Source organism: Sceloporus occidentalis, unplaced genomic scaffold, assembly GCF_023333645.1.
Source record: "Sceloporus occidentalis isolate IW3139 unplaced genomic scaffold, rSceOcc1.0.p SCAF_2, whole genome shotgun sequence".
Classification (NCBI taxonomy): Eukaryota; Metazoa; Chordata; class Lepidosauria; order Squamata; family Phrynosomatidae; genus Sceloporus; species Sceloporus occidentalis.
This window is the reverse complement of record NW_028316982.1, coordinates 95,839,169-95,863,087: the sequence shown is the minus strand read 5'-3', so window position 1 is coordinate 95,863,087 and position 23,919 is coordinate 95,839,169. Positions and strand designations below refer to the sequence as shown.

General features: G+C 39.2%; 1 protein-coding gene across 5 annotated transcripts in view; it reads left to right on the top strand.

Annotated features, from left to right (window-relative positions):
* LOC149318735 (protocadherin-15-like) overlaps positions 1-23,919 on the top strand; it is a 952,040-nt gene that overhangs the window by 835,418 nt on the left and 92,703 nt on the right. For all 5 annotated transcript variants that reach the window (XM_089510367.1, XM_089510370.1, XM_089510366.1 and 2 more), the window contains 2 exons: positions 2,240-2,349; positions 5,078-5,218. In XM_089510367.1, coding sequence (XP_089366493.1) covers positions 2,240-2,349; positions 5,078-5,218 — 251 coding nt within the window. The remainder of the gene's footprint in view (positions 1-2,239; positions 2,350-5,077; positions 5,219-23,919) is intronic.

Genomic DNA, 23,919 nt, shown 5'->3' with positions numbered 1-23,919 from the left:
ATAAGACAGGTTGAACCCAGCTGAGCCCCAAACCTTGTGCATGTATAATCAGTTACCTAAAAGTTGTATTGTTCTAGATTTTCAAATAGAGCAGATTACATAATTTTGATAAATAAGAAACTTTTCTTTACAAAACAAATACTAACATGTAATTCAAGTATGAAAACTTCGATTTGCTCTTGTTCGTTGTTTTAACTTCACTAATGACAATGTAGTAGTTTTCTAAGTTTTGGACTGTGGACCTTATCACACTAGGGACTTACCACACAGGTATTGTTGCCCAAACATTGCCAAATGCTCCAGAAACACCAGAGGTGTGATCATCCGTTGTGCTTCTGAAACGTCACTGAAGCACTCTCGTTGTTCTCCCGTTGATGAATAGTTTGCAGAGAAGCCATTTTTGTAATAACAGAAAATCCCGAAAAGGAATATCCCGTTATTACAAAAATGACTTCTCAGCGAACAATTCATCAATGGGAGAACGACAAGAGGGCTTTGGTGACATTTCAGAAGTGTGATGGATGATCTCACCTCCGGCGCTTCTGGAGCGTTTGGCAATGTTTGGGCAATGCTATCCGTGTGGTAAGCCCCTAATGTGATAAGGTCATATGACTCTGGAGAACAGAGTTTGAATCCCCATTTGGCCATCAGACCCACTGGTGACCGTGGGTAAGTCACACTCCCTCATTGCCTCAGAGGATGGCAATGACAAACCCCCTCTGAAGAAACATGCCAAGAAAATCCTGTGATAGTTTCACCTTAGAGCTGTCATGTGTTAGAAATGCCTTGAAGGTGCACAACTGCAATAACAAAAAAGGTATTTTCTTACTACATTATTCACTTGTAAGGCAATCCAGAAAAAGTTGTGAAAATTATCAGATACATCTGTGGAAGGACTATAGCCTGTCAGGAAAGACTACATCCTTTGGGGTATTTTTAGTTTAGGGGTGGTGGTGTAAATAATTGGGGAGGGGGAAATATGATAGAAATTTATTTTAAAAATATACGCGAGATTAAAAGCATTGACAATAAGAAGTCTCCCCACACCTTCATAATATTTGTGTCTGACAAACTAAAAGGACAGTGGAGGAGTTCTATCAGGAGCCCTTTGAGATGAGAACTAAATTCATTGACTGAGCTCAGGGGCCCTCAAGGTGAGTCTCTCTCCTTGGTAGCAGGAGAGGTATAACCAGTAGTTCACAATGCAGTGGTCTTTTCATCTCTCTCATTCCCATGTTTTTCATACAGGCTGATCTGGGCTAGGCTTTGGTTGGACATAGGGCTGGAAGGAATATTTAAAAATGGTTGGAAAATGGGTGAAAAACATGTTTCTTGAGTATCAGAAAAGTGAACCCTGTACCAATGAGAATCTTCACATTTTAAGGCTTGTTCTAACAAACTGTGTGCTGCATGCTTGCCATGGATATTTACAGAGTATTCAAGACTGAGAACTGACCTGGTGCAAAAATATTTATATAAGTATCCGGGCCTTCAGAGTTATGCCGAATGTTGTAGAATGGGAGGCTTAGCTTAGTATATATATCTTTATCCTTTCCAGTTGATCGGATTGACCAAGGGCTCTGATAATAAATAACATTTATTATCAAACGCTTTGTGGCTACTTTGTGAAAGCAGGAACTTTCTCTAGCATACTTCTGGGAAAATTATCAGCCTGCTTCTGTGATAGAGGGCCATGCAAGGGAAATAAAAACAAGCTAGCAGCTAAATTATTATTTGAAACATTGCATAACATAGCATTCTTTGTGCAAATGTGTCCAGCTTATTTTTTGTGCTGAAATCTTTTCTTCTAAAGGACAATGTTCATCTTAGATGTAATTACATCACTGAATTACCATGCAAATTGCCACTAAAATCCTCCAGTCCATGGCTGGGGCATTTATGCAGCTGCATATGTATTTGAATCCCTTTCCCATACAATCAGAGAATCCCTATGGGAGAAGGATTCAGGTGTTTACGTATTCACTTGACATCCTGCTTATCCATCTGCAGTTTTAGACATCAATCGTGCTACTGATCAAATGCTTGAATGAAGCCATTTTTGTCCCCTTGTTCTGTATGCTTAATTTTTACTTATTTCTTGTTCACCAAGTACTGGAATTACATGACATTAGTCACACATAGATTCGAGAGAGGAAAGTGTTGTGTATATTGTGTAAAGCAGCAGAGTACTCAGAACATGACTGAAAGCAAGAACCATTTGTTTTGTTCAATTTTTCAGGCCCCCTCCTGTGAGTGAAGGTGCACCCAAAGGAACTCAAGTTGCTGTCGTAACTGCTGCTGCCTTGAATCAGACCATTGTCTATTCTATTGTTTCAGGAAATGAGGATGGTAAGTAATACTGTCACAGGCAGTCTTGAATGGGGAATAAAATGTTACAGGAGAGTTAAGGGGCGGATGTCTTTGAAAAAAAGCAAATATATTTGACACCTCCATTTTTAAATGGAGTGTTTTGCAGTACTAAAATACTATTCTCTACTTACTTTGAGGATTAGAAAATAGTGGAGAACCTATAGACAGGGCCATCACTAGAGAAATGTGGGGGTTGCAGACAACACAAGATGACACCCCAAGGGGGGAGGCTGACACCACTGCTCCACAAATATCTGCCTGTTGTCAGAAATGAGCTGTGACATTTGACTGTATCTCTTTAAAATGCTTAGGAGATGGTGTGAGTGGGGTGAGGCTCAGTAGGAGGAGAAAGGAGAGGCCCCAGGTTTTTTAAAAAGATAAATATTAGATTTAATTAAAAAAAAACTTCCAAAAACTTTAATTACATTTATAAATTATTTTAATTTTTTCTTTAAAAACAACAAATCTTACCCAATTTTCACTTCAACCACATGAAACTATGTACATGTAAATGCATTTAAGCTGTGTATGTGATATTGTAATATAAAAGTTGCTTATATGACATCTGTTGCCATTCCATTCATTGATACATGGGAATTATGATCTATGAGTAACATTAATACAAAAAACATTACTAAAAATTCTGCATAGTGTTGTATGGGAGGAGGTAATAATAATAATAATAATATAAAGATTTATTTCTAGCCTGCCCAATCACAAAGAATCCGGGCAGGTTACAACAATAAAATACATCAAGTTACAATAAAGTTAAAAAATCAAACCCTAGATCTATTCCTCCCCCCATTCCCAGTACTAAAACAGAATTAAACAGTAATAGTATAAAAACATTAAAACATTAAAAACATTAAAGGCATTAAAAACATTAAACAAAAAATAGGCAGAAGGATAGATGGGGAAGAGTAGACAGATGAGGGGGCAAATATCTCTATATCTGGGGAGGGTAACTAAGTTGGAAAGGCCTGCCGGAAGAGATCCGTCTTGAGTGCTTTCTTAAAAGCTGTCAGAGTGGGAATGTGACGGATCTCCTCTGGCAGGTCGTTCCATAGTTTAGGAGTAGTAATAGAAAAGGCCCTCTGGGAAACTGATGTGTGTGGGGGGAGAGACCATGAGTTACCACACCGGATGACACAAACCCTAATGATGCCATGGCCTATGAAACTATGAGGCTGTGAAGGAGGTCAGGCATATCTCACAGAAGATCCTCAGTGTCTTCAGCAAACTGCAGTTCCCAGGATTCTTTGGAAGACACTATTATAGTTGAGCTGATACAAAAGTAATATAACTATGTAGTGAAATGTGCATATTTGTCATTATTTTTATCACTGGAGGCAAATAACAGAAACAGAATAAAACCATCATCTAATTATAACAGAAGAATAGAGTGAGCCAGATTATCTAGTGGCTAAAAAATTATTATCTCACTTTAAAATGAAATAAGATAGTTCATGCTTTTTAGACCCATCTGATTTCTTTTTTAGTATAAAACTAAAGTAAACCTATTGAATCAGTTGTTAAATAGGAAGTCAACACTTATGTAAATCCCATTCATTCAAAAGGGCTACTCCACCTAAGACTAGGAGAGTATCACGCTACAGTTATAGTGCTATTATTATATTTTAACTGCTATGGCTGCCTCCTGTGGATCCTGGGATTTGCAGTTTAGGGAAGGGATTTGCAATTTAGGAAGCGGAGTTATTAGCTAGAGGGCTTTTATGACTCATTGATCTAAAAACCCCAGAATTCTACAGGAGGAAACCATAGGAATAATAGCACTACAGCTGTGTAGTGTGATATTGTCCTACCAACAGGATTCAGACAAGATGCAATGACCAGGTTTTGTGTGGGAACTCTCATTCTCTCAGGATTGCAGTGATTGATCAGGGAAACATTATCCTTCCCTTATGTTTTCTCAGTGTAAATCAAACATGATATTTGTGCTGATCATTCCATTAGGGGAAAGAAACATGTATCCATGTTTTTTCTTCTAATAGCTGGGGAGCAGTAACAACAACAAAAGGATAGTAGCTGGAAAGCAATTTAGATTGCAGAACATGATATGGAAAAGAGTTCAACCTCTTCCCCCTTGTCACTCAAGCGCAACATACACCATGTAGCTACTTTTTAAAATCATTTTTTTAAAAAACATTGCTGATCTTCAACATCTCAGCTAATATGACCCTCTGAGGGGGAAAAAGAAGTTCTGTCAGACACTGGAAAATATGTATTACTAGAAAACTACAAAGCAGAAAGATGTAAGAAACAACCACTGTAGTAGACTAAGAAGTGCATTCTGTACTATGATCATTTTATATGAGATTTATTATTACAGTTTGACTTATTAACTAATGCCATTTCTTGATTCAAAACAAAGCCCTTTTCATAAGTCAATGGAAGGCCAAAACTGACATTAAAAAATAGCTAGTAGCTCCCTGTTTGTTTGTTTTTAAATTCAAGAATAAGGTTGATTCTGTAGGATGGGTTCTGAATGGACCCTAATATAGGGGTAGATGGAGTGTAGACCCACTGCAGTACAGATCTGGATCAAAGGGATCATGCCAGCAATTTATATTTTAGAATACATTAGCTCAGTGTTCAGTTGGGCAGGAGCTGATAGGTTTTTAGCTTATTGTTTTGTACATGTTGATTTAAAATGGTTAACCAATCTTAAAATTGTGCCATATTCCAGGTGTGTTCACTATTAATAACCAAACAGGTGTTATCTCCATCAAAAAGCCTCTGGATTTTGAAATGGTGAAAAACTATTTACTTCGTGTGCAAGCAGATTCATTACAAGTGGTCCGTACCAATTTGCCTGTGCCATCTAAAAGTAAGTTACTTCTCACGAGATTTCCTATCTATTTATATACTTGGATTTCCCCCCCTACTCACCCTTCCATCTAGCCAAGTCTAAGAATTAATCCATCATATTGTTACCCTATTAATTAAAACTCTTGGGTGCTACACATACTGCCAGCTTCAAATACTAGTATAGCAAGAAGAAATATTTATGCTACTGCAGTTAAGTTGTTTTAATAAAGACTCAGCAGGATTACCCACTGCCATGGCAACTAGAAGTGAAGTGAAGTAATCATGGACCACCATGACTATCGCTGTTGCCTGACAATGGGGAATTGGGAAATGAGGATATAAACACTTTGGCTATGGAGACAGAGCAGAGGAAGGAAGCCAGCTGAGTCAGGAAGGGAAATGGAAGCTGACCACAGTGGGAAAGGATTTATGGCAGCATCAGTGGTGGCTTTGAATCTCTTCCACCTAGAAGGAAGAACTAGAGATGTAGGAAGGGGTAGGGAGGTGAATTTGGTCAGGAGGCTCTGGGGCGGCAGGGGGGGGGGGGAGTTAGTCTTTAAGTGGAAGAAGTAGGGAGAATGGTAATAACAGACAACTGGCAGATATTGGACTCAGGACTCCTGTATTACTTTATCAGCCATCCTGCTGGGAAAGCCCAGTCAGGCCATTCCTCAGTGCCCTGGGCTTTGTGGGGGAAAACTCCCCAAGCGTTGCTCGCTTGGAGAGCTACTTTCTCCTGTTTGCCTGATGAAGAAACCAGTGTGACTTTGAAAGATTGCAACATGTAATTATGCATTTTGGTTGGCCCAATAAAGGTATCATTGTTTTGGATGTTATTGGATTTGCTATATGGCCAACACGGTTACCCCTAGATATTTTTTTTGGAGGGCTACTGTGTCTGAGGACTTGCCCTGCCTTGGCACAAGTTCTGATCCAAGATATCCCAAATGTTTGACATATGTTGGCTCATAAGATAGCCTGATCCTGAAGAGTCATCTTGAGAGCTAAGGGTTGGACCTGTCTAAGCATCAGCACATACAGGTCCTTGTCCTAGGACAACTCCTCCTGGAGGGTAGAGCTTGGTACTGCAGAAATGTACACCAGAGCTGGGCTTCCTTCTGAGGCTATTAATCTAATGCAATAGAACTGGCAAATATCAGTGTACTTTAAATGCCCTGTTCCTGGTGAAACTTCTGGTGGTTGGGACAGGACCTTTTGGCCTGTTACAGACTGCCAAAATAAAGCTGCTTCGGGTCTCTTTGGAGGTATGCTGTTTAAATGATGCATGCATCCTAAGAATCCAGAAGCTGCACCAAAGCTGCACTCCAATGCTTAGGAATAGAGTGTGGCTTTGGCGCGACCTCTGGACTCATAGGACCCATGCATCATTTAAATAGCATACCTCCAAAGAGACCAGAAGCAGCTTTATTTTGGCAGTCTGTAACAGGCCAACATTATTTATCTTTACTGTTGTAAGCTGAGGGCTGTGAAGTCCCCTGATGTGGTTGAGTCTCAGAAGCTCCCTAATAAGGTTTCAGCAGACCAAGAGCCATGCACAAATCCATGTCACATCCAGCGGAGACAGACAGCTACCATTGGACTAACTTATTTTATACTAATTATAATACCACAAATAATACACACTATTTTAAAAACGTAAAAGCTTAATCCCACAGTCTTCTGGTATTTGTAGGATTTAGAGTGACATCTGCACTGTTAAAGCAATTCAGTCTTCCTCAGCTTCCCCATACCCTATGGGATACATTAGGAGGTTTTGATGATTTCACACTGTCTGCTAAAGTATTTTGTAACCAGCACTAGAACAATTATGAGTTATTTTTTTAAATGTTGCTTAATAAAGTGGAGGGGGGATCCTTGGTAGAAATTCTATCAATTCATGAGCTTTGGCAATTCACACTGCCCAGTCATGTTTTCTGTAAAAAAAGTTTTTTAAAAATCTTTTTACATAGATTTTTAACAAGTTCCAAAGTGCAATAGAATAAAATATGCAAAAATGTTTCTGCCCAGCATTCTTCATACTTTTATGAACAAATATGCCCTGCTACTGAGGTATGGTAGGGACCTCTCATTAATGTATCCTTTTTAATTATATCTCTATAACACAGTAATTTTTAACAGTAATTTTTATTCCATTTTAGATAATAATTTCATATCATGGATTGATTTCAGTTGAGTTTTGCATCAAACTAGAATGTAGACATCACCTTGTAGATGACTTAATAATAATAATAATAATAATAATAATAATACGTTTTATTTGTATTTTCCCGTTTCTCCCGATGGATCGAAGCGGGACTTCATATCAAAACTTCTATATAAATTAGCCAGAACTGAAAGACCTGGCAATAGCAGTATAGTGTTTTTCCTTGACTTTGAGGAAAAAATTCAGAAAAACAATAATGCACATTCTGTCTTTTTCTGTATAAAAATAGAACAAGCCCATCTAATCAAATTAAATTGGAAGATCAGCTCCTTGTTCTATTACTTTAGCCCATTAAGTTTAGTTAATTGGGATGAAGCAAGCAGATCTTCATAAATTAAACTGCCATAAATTTTAATCAATTCAGCGTACCAATTAATGCATTGGTCTTTTATCTGGTTTCATTAACATTTAATTATGACTATTGAAAAGTTCAAAAGACTGCCATTCTTCACTGACTTCATGCAGGAAATACTCTTTCATAAACTATTCATATGGAATATGGCACTGTATTTTGGGATTAAAACACAATGGGCAATTGCCCAGGGTTGGGGAGAGGCACATTGATGGCCCTGGGAACCTAGAGATTCTGCTCATGCTTCTCTGCCCAAATTTGTGTGGCTGAACTTTGTTTTCTGTTCCAAAATAGGCAATAGTGCCAAACTGTCCACTGGACTATTTGGCTACATTGTCAGGGATGGTCAGTCTCTAGGGCTATACCGCTCTTTTTTAAAAATGAAAAAGTGCAGAGATTTCATACTGCAGTGAATTCCTGTTCTGAAAAAGGCCTGAAAAATATGTACAAGCTTTTAAAATGTGAAGGGAGTAAAAACAGCTGGAAAGATGGTAAAATGGCCAATTGCACCACTCCTAAAGGATTTTTGCGTGGAGTGAGGCAGGCTATTCTGGGACCTCACATTTTTTATCCACCATTTTTTATGTGTGGAGGTTGTGGCAGATGGGACATTGTGACCTGTCAAAAGGCATGGTAGAGTCCATGCATAGTTCAAAAACTGCACTTCGTCCACATCTGGACAAAAGCTTCTCATTTTCAGAGCAATCCCAATTGCTCTTCCAAAAACCTGCTGAAAGATGGAAGAGCATTCAGTGGAAGAGCTCCTAGTAACAGAAAAATTGCAAACAGGGCCATCTATCCACGTAGAGGCCCCATCAATAAAATACCTTTGAAAGGCCTCATAGGCAAACTATTTCAGACATGGTTTATGTTGGTTGTAGGAAGCCAAACAGAGCCTTCTGCAGGAGTGTTGAGGTGACTTTGAAGTCACTGCATTCCAAGTGACTAGCCTATGGGAAGCTCACAACCAGGAAGTTTATTGCACCGGGTTCTCGGCCCGGCCCGGCCCGGCAGGAAACGGAAATGAGTGGGGGACGGATTTTACCGCACACACCCGTCCCTCACTCGTTCCGTTCCCCCTCTCTTCCCTGCCCATTCCGTTCCAGAGGGGACGCTTTTTGAGAGCTGTTCAGAACAGTTCTCAAAAATTTCCCCCTCTGGAACGGATTAAGAACGGAAGAGAGGGGGAACGGAACGAATGAGGGACGGATGCGTGCGGTAAAATCCATCCCCCACTCATTCCGCACTCATCCCTACTCCTTCCGTTCCGTTCTCAGAACGCGTGGAAGGAACGCAGTGCGATAAAGTTCCAGGACAGAGGCACAGTTGCATTCTCCCAGCAGCCATTGTTAGCCATCACCTTTTAAAGCTGCTGAAACTGACAGACATTATCACTATATCTTGGAATAGCAAATTTGAATATTTAACTATGTACTGTGTGAGGGCAAACTCTTATCTCCCCTGAATCTCCCACCATTCAGCTTCAGTGGTTGGCCCCAAAGTTCTAATATACTGGAGATGAAGAAAAACCTAGAATCTCTAAGTAGGGTTGTCTCAGTCTAAAGATATACAGAGTTTAGTCATCATATAGAATATAGAACAAATGGGATGGACCCCTGGTCTGACTCAGTACAAGGGACTACATTAAAAAATTACTTGGTCTCAGAAAGATTCCATTACAAAACAAGCTACTAGATGGATAAGGATATAGATGGAAGCTCAAAGAAATAATGAGGCACAGCATGTATCATGAGCAATTGTTTGAATTAATCCATTTGTCTCTAAATCATAATAACCATGAACCAAAACATTAGGAGTCACAGCAACACATCTTATGAGAACATCAAAACACTTGGCTAATCAGCCTGCTAAATAATAATGAATTGCAGGGCAATTAAAGTAAATTTTGTGATGAAGACAACTTGAATGTTATTGATTTCACTTTATGTTTTTGCCTGAGGCCATATCCTTGTAATGTTTCTCATTTCCATAGGCGTTATGCCAGAAATGATCCCTAAGACTGATGTGAGTGAGTGCATTGCTTATTAAAATTAGCATTCACACAAAAATATCACTCACCTCAGTACTGCCGCTATTTGACAGTAAAGAAACATGCATTGGTATTCCATATTAATTCCTAATGCATCTCTGAAATACCACAATGGATAAAAAGCTTAGGATGCTTCTATACTACAGCTCACTGTGTGTGTGTGTGTATTTAAAATTGGAAGGCTGCATTCATATTTCTCATTTTCTAGAGCATAGTTTAATTCAATAAAGCACTATTTAGCAGCATTTCTTCTTATTCAGCCAATTTTATAAATTCAGATGTACAATTTCATTTCAATAATGGTTGTCTGCCACAAGAGCCCATGTCAGCTCTAGATTTTTGGCTGGTGAAATCTCTTGTTGGTCTTTTTCCTTCTGCATTATCATTTTAATAATTTTATTTGTTAGATGGCAACAGGAAAACTTGTGTAACTTAAGGCATGTCTACATGGGCCATTTGCAGTGGTTTCCCAATGCCCTGTCCAAATGACGCAGAGCCAAAAGCCCAATTCAACTTTAGGCTGGGTACATGTGGGAAGAACAGTCCTACAGCAAATCTGTGCCAGTCTTACTTTAATGTGAATTTTAGACTCACCATTTGCTCCAGATCTTCTCAGAAACTCAAGAGCATTATGGAGCAACACAGGAGAGCTGCCTATTCAGCATCCTGCTGTGCCACCTAGTCCTGTCTCCCCTGGCACAAGAGAACAGTCAGTTTTCCAGCCATGTGATTGATGCTGGGTGCCTCATTTCTGGCCCCAAAAGGAGTGATCTGTGACTCCAAAAGAAGGTAGCACAGCAGGATACTGTGTAGACAGCTGTCCAGTGTTGCTCCAGAATAAGCAGGTAACAGGGGAAGTCAGGACCACTTCAGGGACAGAATACACCAAGGGCAGCTTAGCATATTTTGGCCAGTGTAGATCCACTCCTAGTTTGTCTATTCCTATTTTCCCCATCTTCCCCAGAACTGGCATGCATTCACAAATTCCATTCCATCAGCAGGGGTATGAAAGAAGATAATGGGGTCTTGGCACACTACATGCTTTAATATTCAGTCACGGCTTATCTATAAATATTTTGACTCATAAGGAAAAAAACCTTCTTGAAACAAGTTTCTCAACTCAAGGAAATAGGCTTTCTTTAGCCTTGTCTTCACACCTTTAGTAGCAGTTGCCTCAGATATTATTTTAGCATTGCTTAAGACATTTGTGTGTATCACTTAAGAACGGCTTTATCATCATTTTTAAGAATTTGCATTCTTAAGCATTGTTTTAAGTGAGGCTCCCAACACCACACAGGGTTTCAGACCTCTTGTTGCCAAACTTAATCTTTCACACTTTGTTAAGGGTTTTGACAGGTCGCAGTTTACATCTTTCCAATCCTTCTACCGTATATACTCAACTATAAGTTGACCTCATGTATAAGTCAAGGTCAAGTTTTGGGGCCAAAATTATGGATTTTGCCATGACTCGTAGATAGGTTGAGGATAATTCCTTCAGTGTGTGTATGTATGCATATGGCAAGGGAGACTCTCATTGAAGCTTTTTGCTTCATCATTTCAGCTTTCATTTTAGCCAGATGTGCAGGCAGGAGAGGGACTCTTAAACAAACAACAATATCAATCAATCACCTAGGATTGTTTCCGCTTGGCTCCAGAGAGAAATAAACTCTCTGAACCGCATGGAGAAATCTGAAAGAGCTGCTATCACATTACCATAGTGACCCGTAAATAAGTTGACCTGCGATTTTGGGGTCAATTTTTGGGCATAAATTTTTAGACATGTAGACAAGTATATATGGTACACTCTGACCCCACTTCCTAATATCCTGTACACCTATATATTGTACTTTCTGTACTTCCAACTCTGTCTGAAGCATCTGTGTGTCTGTGCTTTCTGTCTTCAAATGAACAGAGAGTATGTGCTTGTGATGTTGCAGAATTCCAACTCTGTTGGTGTATCTGAAGAAGTGGATTGATATCCATGAAAGCAATGCTAGAATAAACCAGTTAGTCTCAAAGATGCTGCTGGATTCCTTTAACCCTACCTTTCTGTTTCTGTTTCTATGTAGACAAACTGGACTGATGTGTTAGGGTGACATCATCTAAGGGGTTCCCTAACAATGTCTATCCTAGGCACTGCTTTCTGTCTTTGATTGAATGAACAGAGAGTATGTGCCTGTGATGTTGCAGAATTTTCTGAGAGCTGTAGCTCAACCACTTCAAACTTCATCTCAACAGTACTCCATTTGTTTGTTTGTTTTCAGCTCTTTTGCTCTGTTATGTATTCTGAATCTATAGCCTAGGGTGGTTTTCTTTTGTAATAAGGACATCTAAACTGTAAGGAATATGTAATGCTCTGGGGGGAAATAATGGTCTCTTTGAAAAATGGACTAGATCTTTCTGATGTAAAAGCAACTACGACAGAACAAGAATTCTCTGAAGACCCAACCTGCAGGAGCTCCTCTCCCCTCTTTCTCTTTGCTAGCCAGTTTCCTTTTCTCCACATATAAATTCATTTTGTATGTTATTGTGGGGATAAACAACAGCTGATAAAGACTGCAGAACTAAAGAACGCTCCCAGAATTTCTGGTTCCCTGCATTACTACTCTTAACTAGAGTAGATTCATGGAATCAGTAGGATTTACATGAGACTTACCATGTAGTATGAGAACCAGCATAGTATAGTGATTTGTGTGATGGAATAGGACTCTGGGAGACCAGGGTTCAAATCTTCACTAAGCCATGGTAATCCACTGGATGACTTTGGTCAAGTCATATCCTCTCAGCATTAGAGTAAGACAAATGACAAACCTCATCTGAATAAATTTTGTCACAAAACCTCTATGATAGGGTTGGCATACATCAGAGCTCACTTGAAGGCAAAAATAATTCAGCATGTAATTAATGGGTATACAGTATTCTAGTTTGCACTAGAAATTAAATATCTATATTATCTAATTGATAATATCTAAGCTTGCTTGAACCCTCCATTGTCAATAGGTACTCTGGAAAATGTAGGGTTTTAATTAACTTAATTATCAGAAAGAAGGGAGGGGGAAATGTGACAAGTCCCCAAAACAATCATTCTAGAGTGAGAAACTTCTTAGAAAGAAAGAAATAATTGCTTTTTCTCCATCTATGCACAAATGAAGTTGGCTCATATCAGTTGTTCCTGTGTTTCTATGTAAATTGAATCCCAGTCTTTGCTTTTAGTGAATTATAGGCAGAATCTTCCTTCTGCATGCCATTGATGACTTTAGATACAAATATGAAATCATTTAGTATTTATTCCATTCTTCCAGAGTAAAATAAAAGTAGCTTTCTATTGTAAGAAACATCTGATTCTGTTTCATGAATTATTTATTTAGCTGACATAGTTCAATATCCACAGTGCTGAACAAAGAATGAACCTTGATGTGCATTTGAAGAAGCAATTAGGATATGTTCAACATGGGTTTTAGAACCTATTTAATCACAAAGAACTGTTAAAATTCAGTACATATTGATTAGCAAAAATAATTCCATTAAACAAGCAGTCTGAGTGCATGGATATCTTCTACTTTCATTTTATATGTTTTTGTTCTTCAGGGCCCAAATAAATTCAACAGTATTAACAACTGTGGAGGATCATGTATACATTTCACAGATTATGCAGTGGTTGTGCCATATCTGTTGTGAACAATCCATCAGTATTCCAATTCTCTCACCTTCTTTCCCACCCCCACCTATCTGACAAGCCCATTTTGCATGTCTGTGATTTATCATCTTATGAACTACTTTCCATCTTGATGTGTCTCATAGAAACTGTTGAAATGTATCACAGAAGAGAGTTCCCCTTATCTTCTTATCACATAGAAACAGCTGGTTCTTTCTTGTACATGATGGACGCACTTCCATGCTAACCCACTTACAGGCAAGATCAGAAGATAAATCTTGATACACTTCTAATTCACCTAGAGGGGCAAATGAGAAGATTTTTTATCTATTACTGCAGCTGAAGCTGACCACAATCTCCTCACCTCCCTCAAAATAAAAACCAGTCAATGAAAAGAATATCAAGCAAAACACATACACACACTGCTGCTGTATATCAGCACAATCATTTCAAGGAAAGATTTGTCACAGTGGTGCAATTGGCATGTTGAATTTATTATTCTGTTGCATTGCAGAATTTAAAACAGTTTTCCCATTCCTCATCTTAATATTGCAGATGTGATAGTCATCTATCAGTTCTCTACTGCCCACATGATTTAGAACAGGACTGTGTAACTGCAGCTCCCCGTGGGTCTTATCCCTCCACACTACACCAGGCTCAAATCCCTTTGTTGTTGTTGTTTTTCTGCATCACTCTCAAAATAGAGATGGGAAATATAGAAGCCTTCTTTTCCTGTTGCTATTTTGAGAATGGCTGCAGTAGAGGAAGGAGGCATTTGAGGCACTTATAGGATGGCGGGAATTTTTCATGTTTAGGGCATTCTGCATGATTTTAGGAGAAACATGGCCCTCATACATGCCCTTTTTTTAAAAAAAAATGGGGGGTTTGGAGAACTGATGGGGGACTTCTGGGGGGGACAAAAATAGGGAACAGTGGCTGCATGCAGCACCTAGGTTACACTTCACACATCCCTGATCTATATTATGTGGATGTGAGAGTTTAAAAGAAGTGAACTATTGCTTAGGATCACAGAAACAATATAAGAGCCATTGTTCTAAAGGGCAAGAAAGAATGTGGGATTGGAGTAGGAGATTTTGGGGGGGGGGGGAAGCTGCCAGACTAGGGTGGGTGTGGTGGGGGGATAGAAGAAATATGTGCCAAAAGAAAGAACTAGATTCAGATTTAGTCATGCTTATAGGAGACTCACTGAAATCAATAATTAATTTGTTCCCTCAATTTCAGTAGATGTGTGTGTGGCTACGTCTGTGTCCAATCCAAGATCTTTTTGTAAAAGTGTTAGTATAAAGCTTATTACAGTCATCCCTCCATATTTGCGGCTTTGATATTTGCGGATTTGATTATTCACAGATTTCATTAATATGTTCTCTCTAGAACTGTCTAGGTCCTCCAGTGCAACTCTGTGGTCAACTTTAACTAAAGGTTGCACTGAAAGACCATTTGTAGCTACTCCAGTGCCATTCTCTGGTTAGTGTATGTTGGACATTGACCACAGAGTTGCACTGGAGGACCTAGAGATTCCTAGAGAGGTGTCCTCTCAGGTAAAAACAATGTTTTTGTTATTTGCGGTTTTTCCATATTCATGAGGGTCTTGTTCCCCTAGCCCTAGCGAATATGGAGGGACAACTGTATATATGAATCAGTGATACAACTCCAGTTATTCAGGAGAGACCTGAACCCAGCAATTAAGTTTAGTTGCTCAGTTATCACTTACTCTGCTGTAATCTGATTCACACTAAGGGACTGTACCCTGTCTCGCTAGTCATTGTTGGCTATAGTAGATGAGAGTGTTCTCCCATTTTTATATAGAATATTCTGAAGAGGCTTGGTGCATATTTCCCATATCTATGCTTTATGACATATGAGAACGAAGGTGTCTGTTTATTTTTCAACTCAGTTCTCATGTACCCTCAGGTATAATGCTTGATGGTTGCTTGTTGTACAACTGCTGACAGTAGTTGTCACAGTTCATTATCTTATCTTAACTTATCACTCCTGTTATATGTGACACCCAACTGTAGTAGTCCTTGGCAGAGATTCAGTGAAAGGAACCTCCAGGCTGTTCTAGTGTCACTGTAAAAATGGTCATGGATGCAAATAGATGGCTAAAAAGTAAGTCCTCAAAGATAGTGGTGTTGCCAGTTGGCAGATGATGCCTAGTAAAAACTTCACCTTAGGTAAATGTTATCTTGATCTCTATCTTCTTTTTCGATTGCATCAGCTGTTGACTAGGAAGTTGTTTAACTCTCCTGGGAAATCTATCTTCTGTTTTATCACCCCAAGCGTGCCTAGAAACTAATTGATAGCAATGTTTCCTCAGGTGGATAATCAGTTTGCCAAAAACATTGCTCCCTTCTTTAAGTTGAAATGAAGCCTTTTTTTCTTATTGGTGACATTTTAATGCTCTGGACTGTTTTAATCTTAGAATTGTGTAAGATTAATCTTAAAACCGTATGTGTATACACACATATAGCTACACACTCATTAACATCTGACTTGACTAATGTGCTTACTGCTAGTTCTCATTAGAATAAGAGATAAGATGAAGAAGTTATGCTGCTTTCTAAGATTATCATTTATTTAGTATTTCTAACCTGCTCTGTGTCTGTAGATCTTATAGTGATTTTAATCAATTCAGTGGCTTTAAAAGAATCTAAAATGTTTAAAAGCTGAAATAGAATAAAATGGAAGTACTGCAAATTGTTGGTTCCTAGATCTGAAGGGAACACATGCATACTTTGAAAAGATTCCTAGATCCTCCACCATAATTAGAGGCCAGGTAGACTGCATGGCTCTGAATCGCTGGACTGGTCTGCCTTTCTTGGATAAAATAACATTATTTATCTTATGCTACCTTTCTTCCAAAGTGGGGACCACAGTAATCCAATAATTTAGCTTCAGTAGTCCAGTAACTTTCTGATTAAATGACTGCAACACACTTAAATGGCACTGTCCTTGGAGATAACTAAGCTGCAGCTAAATCATATGGAAACCATATAACAGTAGTTCTAAAGGAGTTACACTAGCTGTCAATATGATTCTGGTCTTAATTCAAGGTGCTCATAATAATATTTAAAGCCAGAAATGAATTGGGATATAATGAGTATTGAGTGGATCACCAGATGTTGATGGCTGCCTGGGGTCTGCTGGAAAAGCACTAATCTGTATTCCCTTGTAATACAATGTGGGAGACAGCTTCCTTTCCTGTAGCATTCTGGTTATAGAAAGTTTTCCCCTAGGTGGGCTGATTAGTACTGCAGTATCAAGTAAAAGCACAGCTTTTTACTAGAGACTTGGGAGATATCCAAATCAGCACATGTGCATGTCTTTAAATTGTCTTAAAATATTACTTATTTATTCTGTTTATTTATTTACTTGCTTACTTAATTAATATCCTGCCTTTTTCCAATGTGGGGCTTGAGATGGTTAACAATTTCAGTTAAAACCAAATACAGTCCTCCCTCCTTATCCAAAGATTTTGCATCCATAGATTCCACCAACCAGATCTTGAAAATACTTCCCAAAAATAAATTCCTAAAAGCAAACCTTGATTTTGGCATTTTAAAAAATAAAAACCATAAGGGACGCCATATTACTATGCCTTTGTATGTAATGGCAGTTGAGCATTCATGGATTTTGGTATCTATAGAGGGTCCTGGAACTAAAACCCAATGGATACCAAGAGCCCACTGGACAGTTATAATGATAGTTGGTGCAAAAGGTTTTTTAAATTAAAAAAAAACCAAATAAACATTCTCATTACAAACATTGGCCAGACTTCTTTGTGACAGTTACAAATGTGTAACCTAGTGTTACTCACTCACTCCAGTAACATATTCTTGGTCCCTAAGCATCCCCTAGTGTAGGGGCATGCAGGGAAATCCCACCCCCAAATCCTATTTATCAGGAAGCAGCTGCTGCAATTGATGGAGGGGTTTGTTCTCTTGTTGATCAGGAAGCAGCTGCCTAATGATCCCACTCCCCCTGTGCGAGCAATCTCCTTTATGACATTGAGAACTTTTTCTGTCTATTGCACCAGAGATTGTTCACAGAAAGAGGTAGAAATAGCAGCCAGGTTATATATGGAGACTTGCACTCTTTCAAGAAGTTACAATAGTTGATATATGTTTGTCCGTTTGTCTGTCAGTCTCTCTCTCTGTGTTTGCACATGCATGTGTGCATACATGTGCGTATGAGAGCTACATATGTGTCCCCAGGAACAGGAGGGCTTAATAATGGACTTCCACCATCTAGCGTTAGTGGAAGCAAAATTGCTTCTGAATATTCACTCTCCAATACGAGATCCAGGTAATGTGAGTCCAAAGATGCAATGAATGTAAAAAAATATTCAAAAATATTTGGAAAACTGTTGAAAAACATATTTCTGAAGTGTCACAAAAACCTGATGAGAAGACTCATGGATTGATAAGAATCATCACAATGCAGGAATTATTCTGTGCATATTTTGCATGCAGCTGTTTTGCTCAGAAATGTAGCATTTTATGTGCAAGAAAACAGCATTTCCTGCACAGAAAATGCTGTAGTTTGGGAGTCATTCTGTGCAAAATCCACACATGATTGTTTTGTCCAAAAAAATAGACTTTACATAGGAAACTGCATTTTCGGCACATATGATGTTTCTGCACAAAACACTGCTTTTTCTGCAGATTTCATATACATATACACAAATGAATTAGTAAAGATCAATATAGTAATAACCGATATCAGGAAGGACGAAAGTCATAATTTTAATAGGTGTTTGCTATTGTTATTGTTTTGTTGTTTTTGCTTTTTAATGTTATGTCCTTTGTCAGGTTGTATGTATGTATCTGTTGTGGAAATGTTGTTATAATACTGTTATATGTTGAAAATAACTTTTTAAAACCAAAACGGCCACATGTGAATTTTGTGCATAATAAGTTCTGAATTATGAAGAGTCTCCAAAATTTCATACTTGTTTGAAGACTTTCTCCCAGTGGGAAGAAAGTTGCTAAAATTACTTTTGCTTTCTTCAAAAAGATGTTTAGTGAAGAATTGCACCCCTTGTTCGTTCTTATCCATATTCCTGAAAAAAACTGCAGGCAAGGGCAGAAGCCATTTCCCTTCTTATATCAATCATCGGTCTCGATCTGTTTTGAGATACAAAGAAATCTGGGGAACAACACAGTGATGAAACTTGACTTATTTATTACAGATGCTTTCTGGTTAGGGAGCCATGCTTTAAAGAGAGCAGATACCCTAGTGTAGGAAGAAAAGTGAGCCTATAAAGGTGTACTATGAAGTTGATTTAAGCCAAACTTTATGTCTTGAAGGCTGTCATAGCACTGGTAAAACACTCCTGCCTTTCCCAAGGTAATGATAGTGAGACTGAATTAGAGATTGAAAACAGCTGCAGATTTGACACTTAAAGGCTGAACAGACAGCCTGTTTGATCCGGCTTTGGGCTGGCTTGGAGGCATGGTGTTTAGGCGCGCCATGCCCTTGAGCAGGATAGAAGCCAGAGCAGCAATTACACTCCAGCCGGTTTCTCTCCTGTTTGGAGGCATGGCCCTTAGACACCACTTTCCTCAGAGCTGGCTTTTGCGAAGGAAAAGCCAGCTCTATGGGGGAAGGAGCAGCTTTTTTTCAGACCAAAAAGGAGTGGACGTTATCCACTTCTTTGGGGGCAGAATCTAGCTGGATAGGGGCTGGGCATCTGTTTGCCCTGGCCCTGATCCGGCCTCAACGGACAGCTTTAAGCCTCCTCTTTTGGGCACTCTGGATCCCCCTTAGTTTGTTAACAGATTGGGAGTGGGTGCAATCTCCCCTTCTCAAACATGTTAAATGTTGTTGTTGTTAGCTGCCTTCAAGTCAACCTCAATTTAAGGTGACCCTTTGGATATGACTTGAAGCCCTCCTATTCTCCACTGCTCTGCTTAGGTCTTGTAGATTCAGGTCTGTGGCCTCCATAATTGAGTCTAGCCATCTGGCATGTGGTCTTCCACTCATTTCTATTGTAGTCTACCTTTGCTAGCATTATCGTCTTTTCTAATGAATCATGCCTTCTCATAATGTGGGCAAAGTACGACAGCCTCAATTTAATCATCTTGGCTTCCAGGGAGAGTTCAGGCTTGGTCTAATCAAGGACTCATTTGTTTGCCTTTTTGGCTCAGCACTCTTCTCCAGCATCACAGTTCAAAAGAATTTATTTTCTCTTTATTCGTGTTCTTCACTGTCCATCTCTCACATCCATACATGGTGATGTGGAATACAATGGATTGGACAATTCTAACTTTAGTGCTCAGTTGTATGACTTTTACAACTTGACTAGTTCTGGCTGCCAGCTGGCTTCTTCTTCCCAGAAGGCTGTGCACACACCAGGAACATGACATAGGCTGGAGCCAGAGCCATTGGGGGATCGGGCAACCACTCACACCACTTTGGCTCCTCCATCCACTGTCTAGCCATTTCCTTCTGATCTCCAGCCCACCCCCACCCTTTGAGCATGTTTTGTTTGTGGCTCTCTGGCTAGTCAGTAATTGTTACTTGTTCATCCCTGTTTGTCACAACTGTGTGGGCAATGCATGGGTTCTAGATTTGGGAAGGTTGGCTGGACCCTGGAAAGGGTACAGACGAGGTCCCCTTAAGGGATCCAGAGTGGGGAGTGCAGCAGAAATCATTGATCTGGCGGGGAGGCGTGCATTTTCAGCACCCCCAAGGGGAGGCAAGGGGTTCTTGCTGGGGAGTGCATTCCCCATCTAGGTGAGTCCCCTCTGCCCTACTTCCTTTTTTCTGGCGGAGAGTGGCTGGCTGATGCCAGGATCCCAACCCATGCATGTGTCAACTCTATTGCAGCTGTCATCAATAAATAAGTGTGGTCTTGTTTTTCCTAATTCATGTTGTCATGTGTTTTTGAGCTAAGCACCCTCACCTCTGGTCACTCATAAAAATATATGGAGTTGGAAGTTGGTTCTAATTTTCAACTATTTTGTTTGTTTCCGTTTGTAAAATAAGCATGCTTTTTTTTTGAGCTCTTATGGATTTGGTCTGTTACTAGCGCAAAGTTCATTGGCTGATGCTTGCTGAGAGTAAGGAAATGATGTTTGCAATGACATCATATTATGTTTCAGCTATAAATAACATTGCAAGGAGATATGGGGTGTTTTGCAATTCAGCCCATTGCATCATGAGTAAATATATAATATTAAGAATAGCCTTCTAAGAAGTTACAACTCTGGTTTATTTAATTGTATTGAATTATAAATACCTTGTAGTCCCTTCAGTAGCTGAAAAAGACACATATTTGGAAGTTGTGATAAAAATGTATCTGTACTTATAAGATTAAGCAATTAATACTTGATTTAAAAGTGAGTCATTAATGCACTAAAGCTTCTCAGGCGGGAGCCCTGTGTAAAACTGTTACTAAACTGTTGTAATCTTAGTGGGTTTTCTGAGGCTTTTACAGCAAAAACTGAACTAACTGATAGACAAGCTTATTTAACCTGCCAGTGTGCAAAGTCATCCTGGGAGATCATTATAGACAGATCTGAATAAATGGTGACTAATGATGCCTGTCCAATTTTACTGCTCACCCACAGTTTGATTAAAATAGCTTGGGTAATAGAGATAACTGCCTGCTTACAAACCTGTTTTGGAAGACAACAGCTGCTTTTCTATTTGAGCAGGGAATTCGGTTGTAGGAAGGGTCCAATTTCCCCAATGTATTGTGAATATCTTTGTAATGTCACGTAGCATGGTAAACATGTTGTCATGATATTTAATCAGCTATATATTGTAAATTTTGTGGGTTGGATAGGAGAAGATTAATGTTTGTAGAATGATTTTGTTAAAAAAAATTGTTGGGGATGGAATTCCCGTGCACTTCTTTCAGAAGGGATATTGTTGGATGCCCAGCAATGTTTTCTGAGTGGCTAGGGAATACTGTGATAGCCCTAAATCAGGCATGCATTTCTCTCCCCACTCTAAGCTAAGGGTGAAATAATCTAGCTAAGAAGAAAAGAAACTCATTCAAAGCCTTGTCTTACTTGCACCAGCAGAGAAGGAAAAGCAGTGCTTGCCTGTCTGCCTCTTCATGTTCTAACAAATGATTCATAAATTGTCAAATGAGTGCCCAAACCAAAAGTGGTAGTCACTGGTCACCAATTTTAGCATCTATTAACCTGGACTGGAGAGCAATCTGATCACTGCAGTTGACCATAGTTCTTCGACTAGTAGTTTACTGACTGAAAACTGATTAGAAGGAAGGTGTTTATGAGTGAAAGGCTTATAGGTGCTTTGTTCTGTCTGTCAAAGCCAATGAAATATATGCCGCATATAAAAAATGAAATACGAAGCTCAAATTAAGGTGTTAATAAAATTAAATGTCAATGAAGTTTATGCTGGAAGATAGATTAGTTTGTGTATATAAATAACTGTGTGGACTAAAGGTTTTAAGAGCTTAATGTCAAAAATTAAGACTCAGAAAAAAAACACAGATTAACTGTCATAAAGGGGATTAATTGACTTTTAAAAATGTTTAGAAGTGTTCCTCCTCATAATACAGTTGCCAGGTGACAACTCCACACCTGTCCTTAGCTGTTCGTTTGTGTGCACCAGCCCTGCAGATCAACATCTCTGATTTTGTTATCCCCACAGTGCTACCAAACATGGCTGGTGGCAAGTTCTGGCATGGAAACAACCTGTGCCTTCATGGACAATTTATACAGTGAACAGTGTGTACAAAACAACTCTTGACATGGAGACAGTTTTAAGTGGGCTCTACATGACACTGAACTGTGAGAATCTGATTTCAGTCATGTTGAAAACACTCCCAGGTTACTAGATGTGTTCTGTAACCATGATCAAGAAGTACTAGAAAACACAATAGTCAAGGTCTAATGGGTCAAATTATACGGCTAGATTTCTTTCACTGTAATGTATCAGCTTTTTTAAAAAAGAAAATTGAACCTAACCCTATAGGATTGTTGCGAGGATTACTGAGTGCAATCTGAGTGTACACATTTGTGGTTCACATTAATGCATGAATCAATTCAAAATGGACCCTCTCCAGTTGCCCAAAGGGCAAATTTAAATCATTTCTGATCTGCATCTGGTTCACACTTGCACGGAATCGATTTATCAAAAAAGACACGGGGAAAAATCAGTGCCAAAAAAGATGCGGGTTAAATGGGTCTGGTGCATGCCCCCCCTCTCCGAAACGCTTTAGCCATTCAATTTAAATGGGAACCAGGGTCATTTGAAATGGTTCAAACCAAATTGTGATCACGTTTAAAGGGTAGTGACAATGAGGCCTATGATAAACCCCACAAGTTACTTTTCATCCCACCCCCCACCTCTGATGGTATATAGTCTAAAGCATGGTAGAGGCTGGTTTACAACAAAAAGGTTCTTAAACAGGGGTAGAGGACACCATGCCCTGGAGCTGAATCCAGCTGTCATGCAGTCCAGTCTGGTCTTCTAGTTTTCCTAAATGGCCATGCCCGTTTCCCCTTGATACCATATTTTGGTGTTTTTCCTGCTTTTGTGCAAGCCCCCCCTCCCCCTTCTCAACGTTTGAAATGATTCCCCAAAGGCTTATTCCCTAGTACTACAAGCTTTAAGCTAAAATATGGTGGTGTTTTTGGCTCTCCTTCCCACCCCATTTGACATAGGGCATGCCCATGAGTGGAAGGAAGGCTCTGAGCACTTCTCTGAAAGTGAATTCTATTGTCGTGTTGAGAATCACTCCTCATCTTTGTTCTAAAACAATCAACATGTATTTACACTGTGTTGACAGATTAAACAGGGCTCTGCCTCTTGAATTGTTAATGCTTTCCTAATAGGAAGCGTGAGAAGAAAAGTCTTTACAGTGTGCATTTTCCCTTGAAAGAGCATACCTACACCATTCCTTTAACAAAACACAGAATCTAGGTAACTGTAAAGATATTGAATATTCTACTGAGGCCTCACCAGTTCAAGTTATAAATAAAGCACAAGACACAGTTTTTTAATATATAAAGTTATACTTTCCCCAATGAGTGGACTTTCGAAAACATAATATTGTTGATGTCTCTGCCAATATAGAAAGTGGTATATTTCCATTTCAGTTACAGCTATAGAACTCTTTTTAGAACATTACTCAGAAAGGAGCAAGCCCAAAATAATCAGGGTGATGGTTATGAAGAAAACATGCCCGATATATAGCACTATAAAACAGGCATAACTTGCTGTCATGAAAAAGAATCAGCTCTGAAAGGAAATCATTTCTCACTGGCAAATGGGATTTCTTTCAGCAAACTGACTTTTCACTGTTCTCAATACTGTGTCAACTTCTTTGATTATGGTGTCTGAAAGAAATGTGACAGTGACAGGTTTTGTTTTTGTTTTGTTTGTTTTTTAGATTTCTGTCTGCTTTTTCACATTGAAAGCTGAAGCTTTGTGCA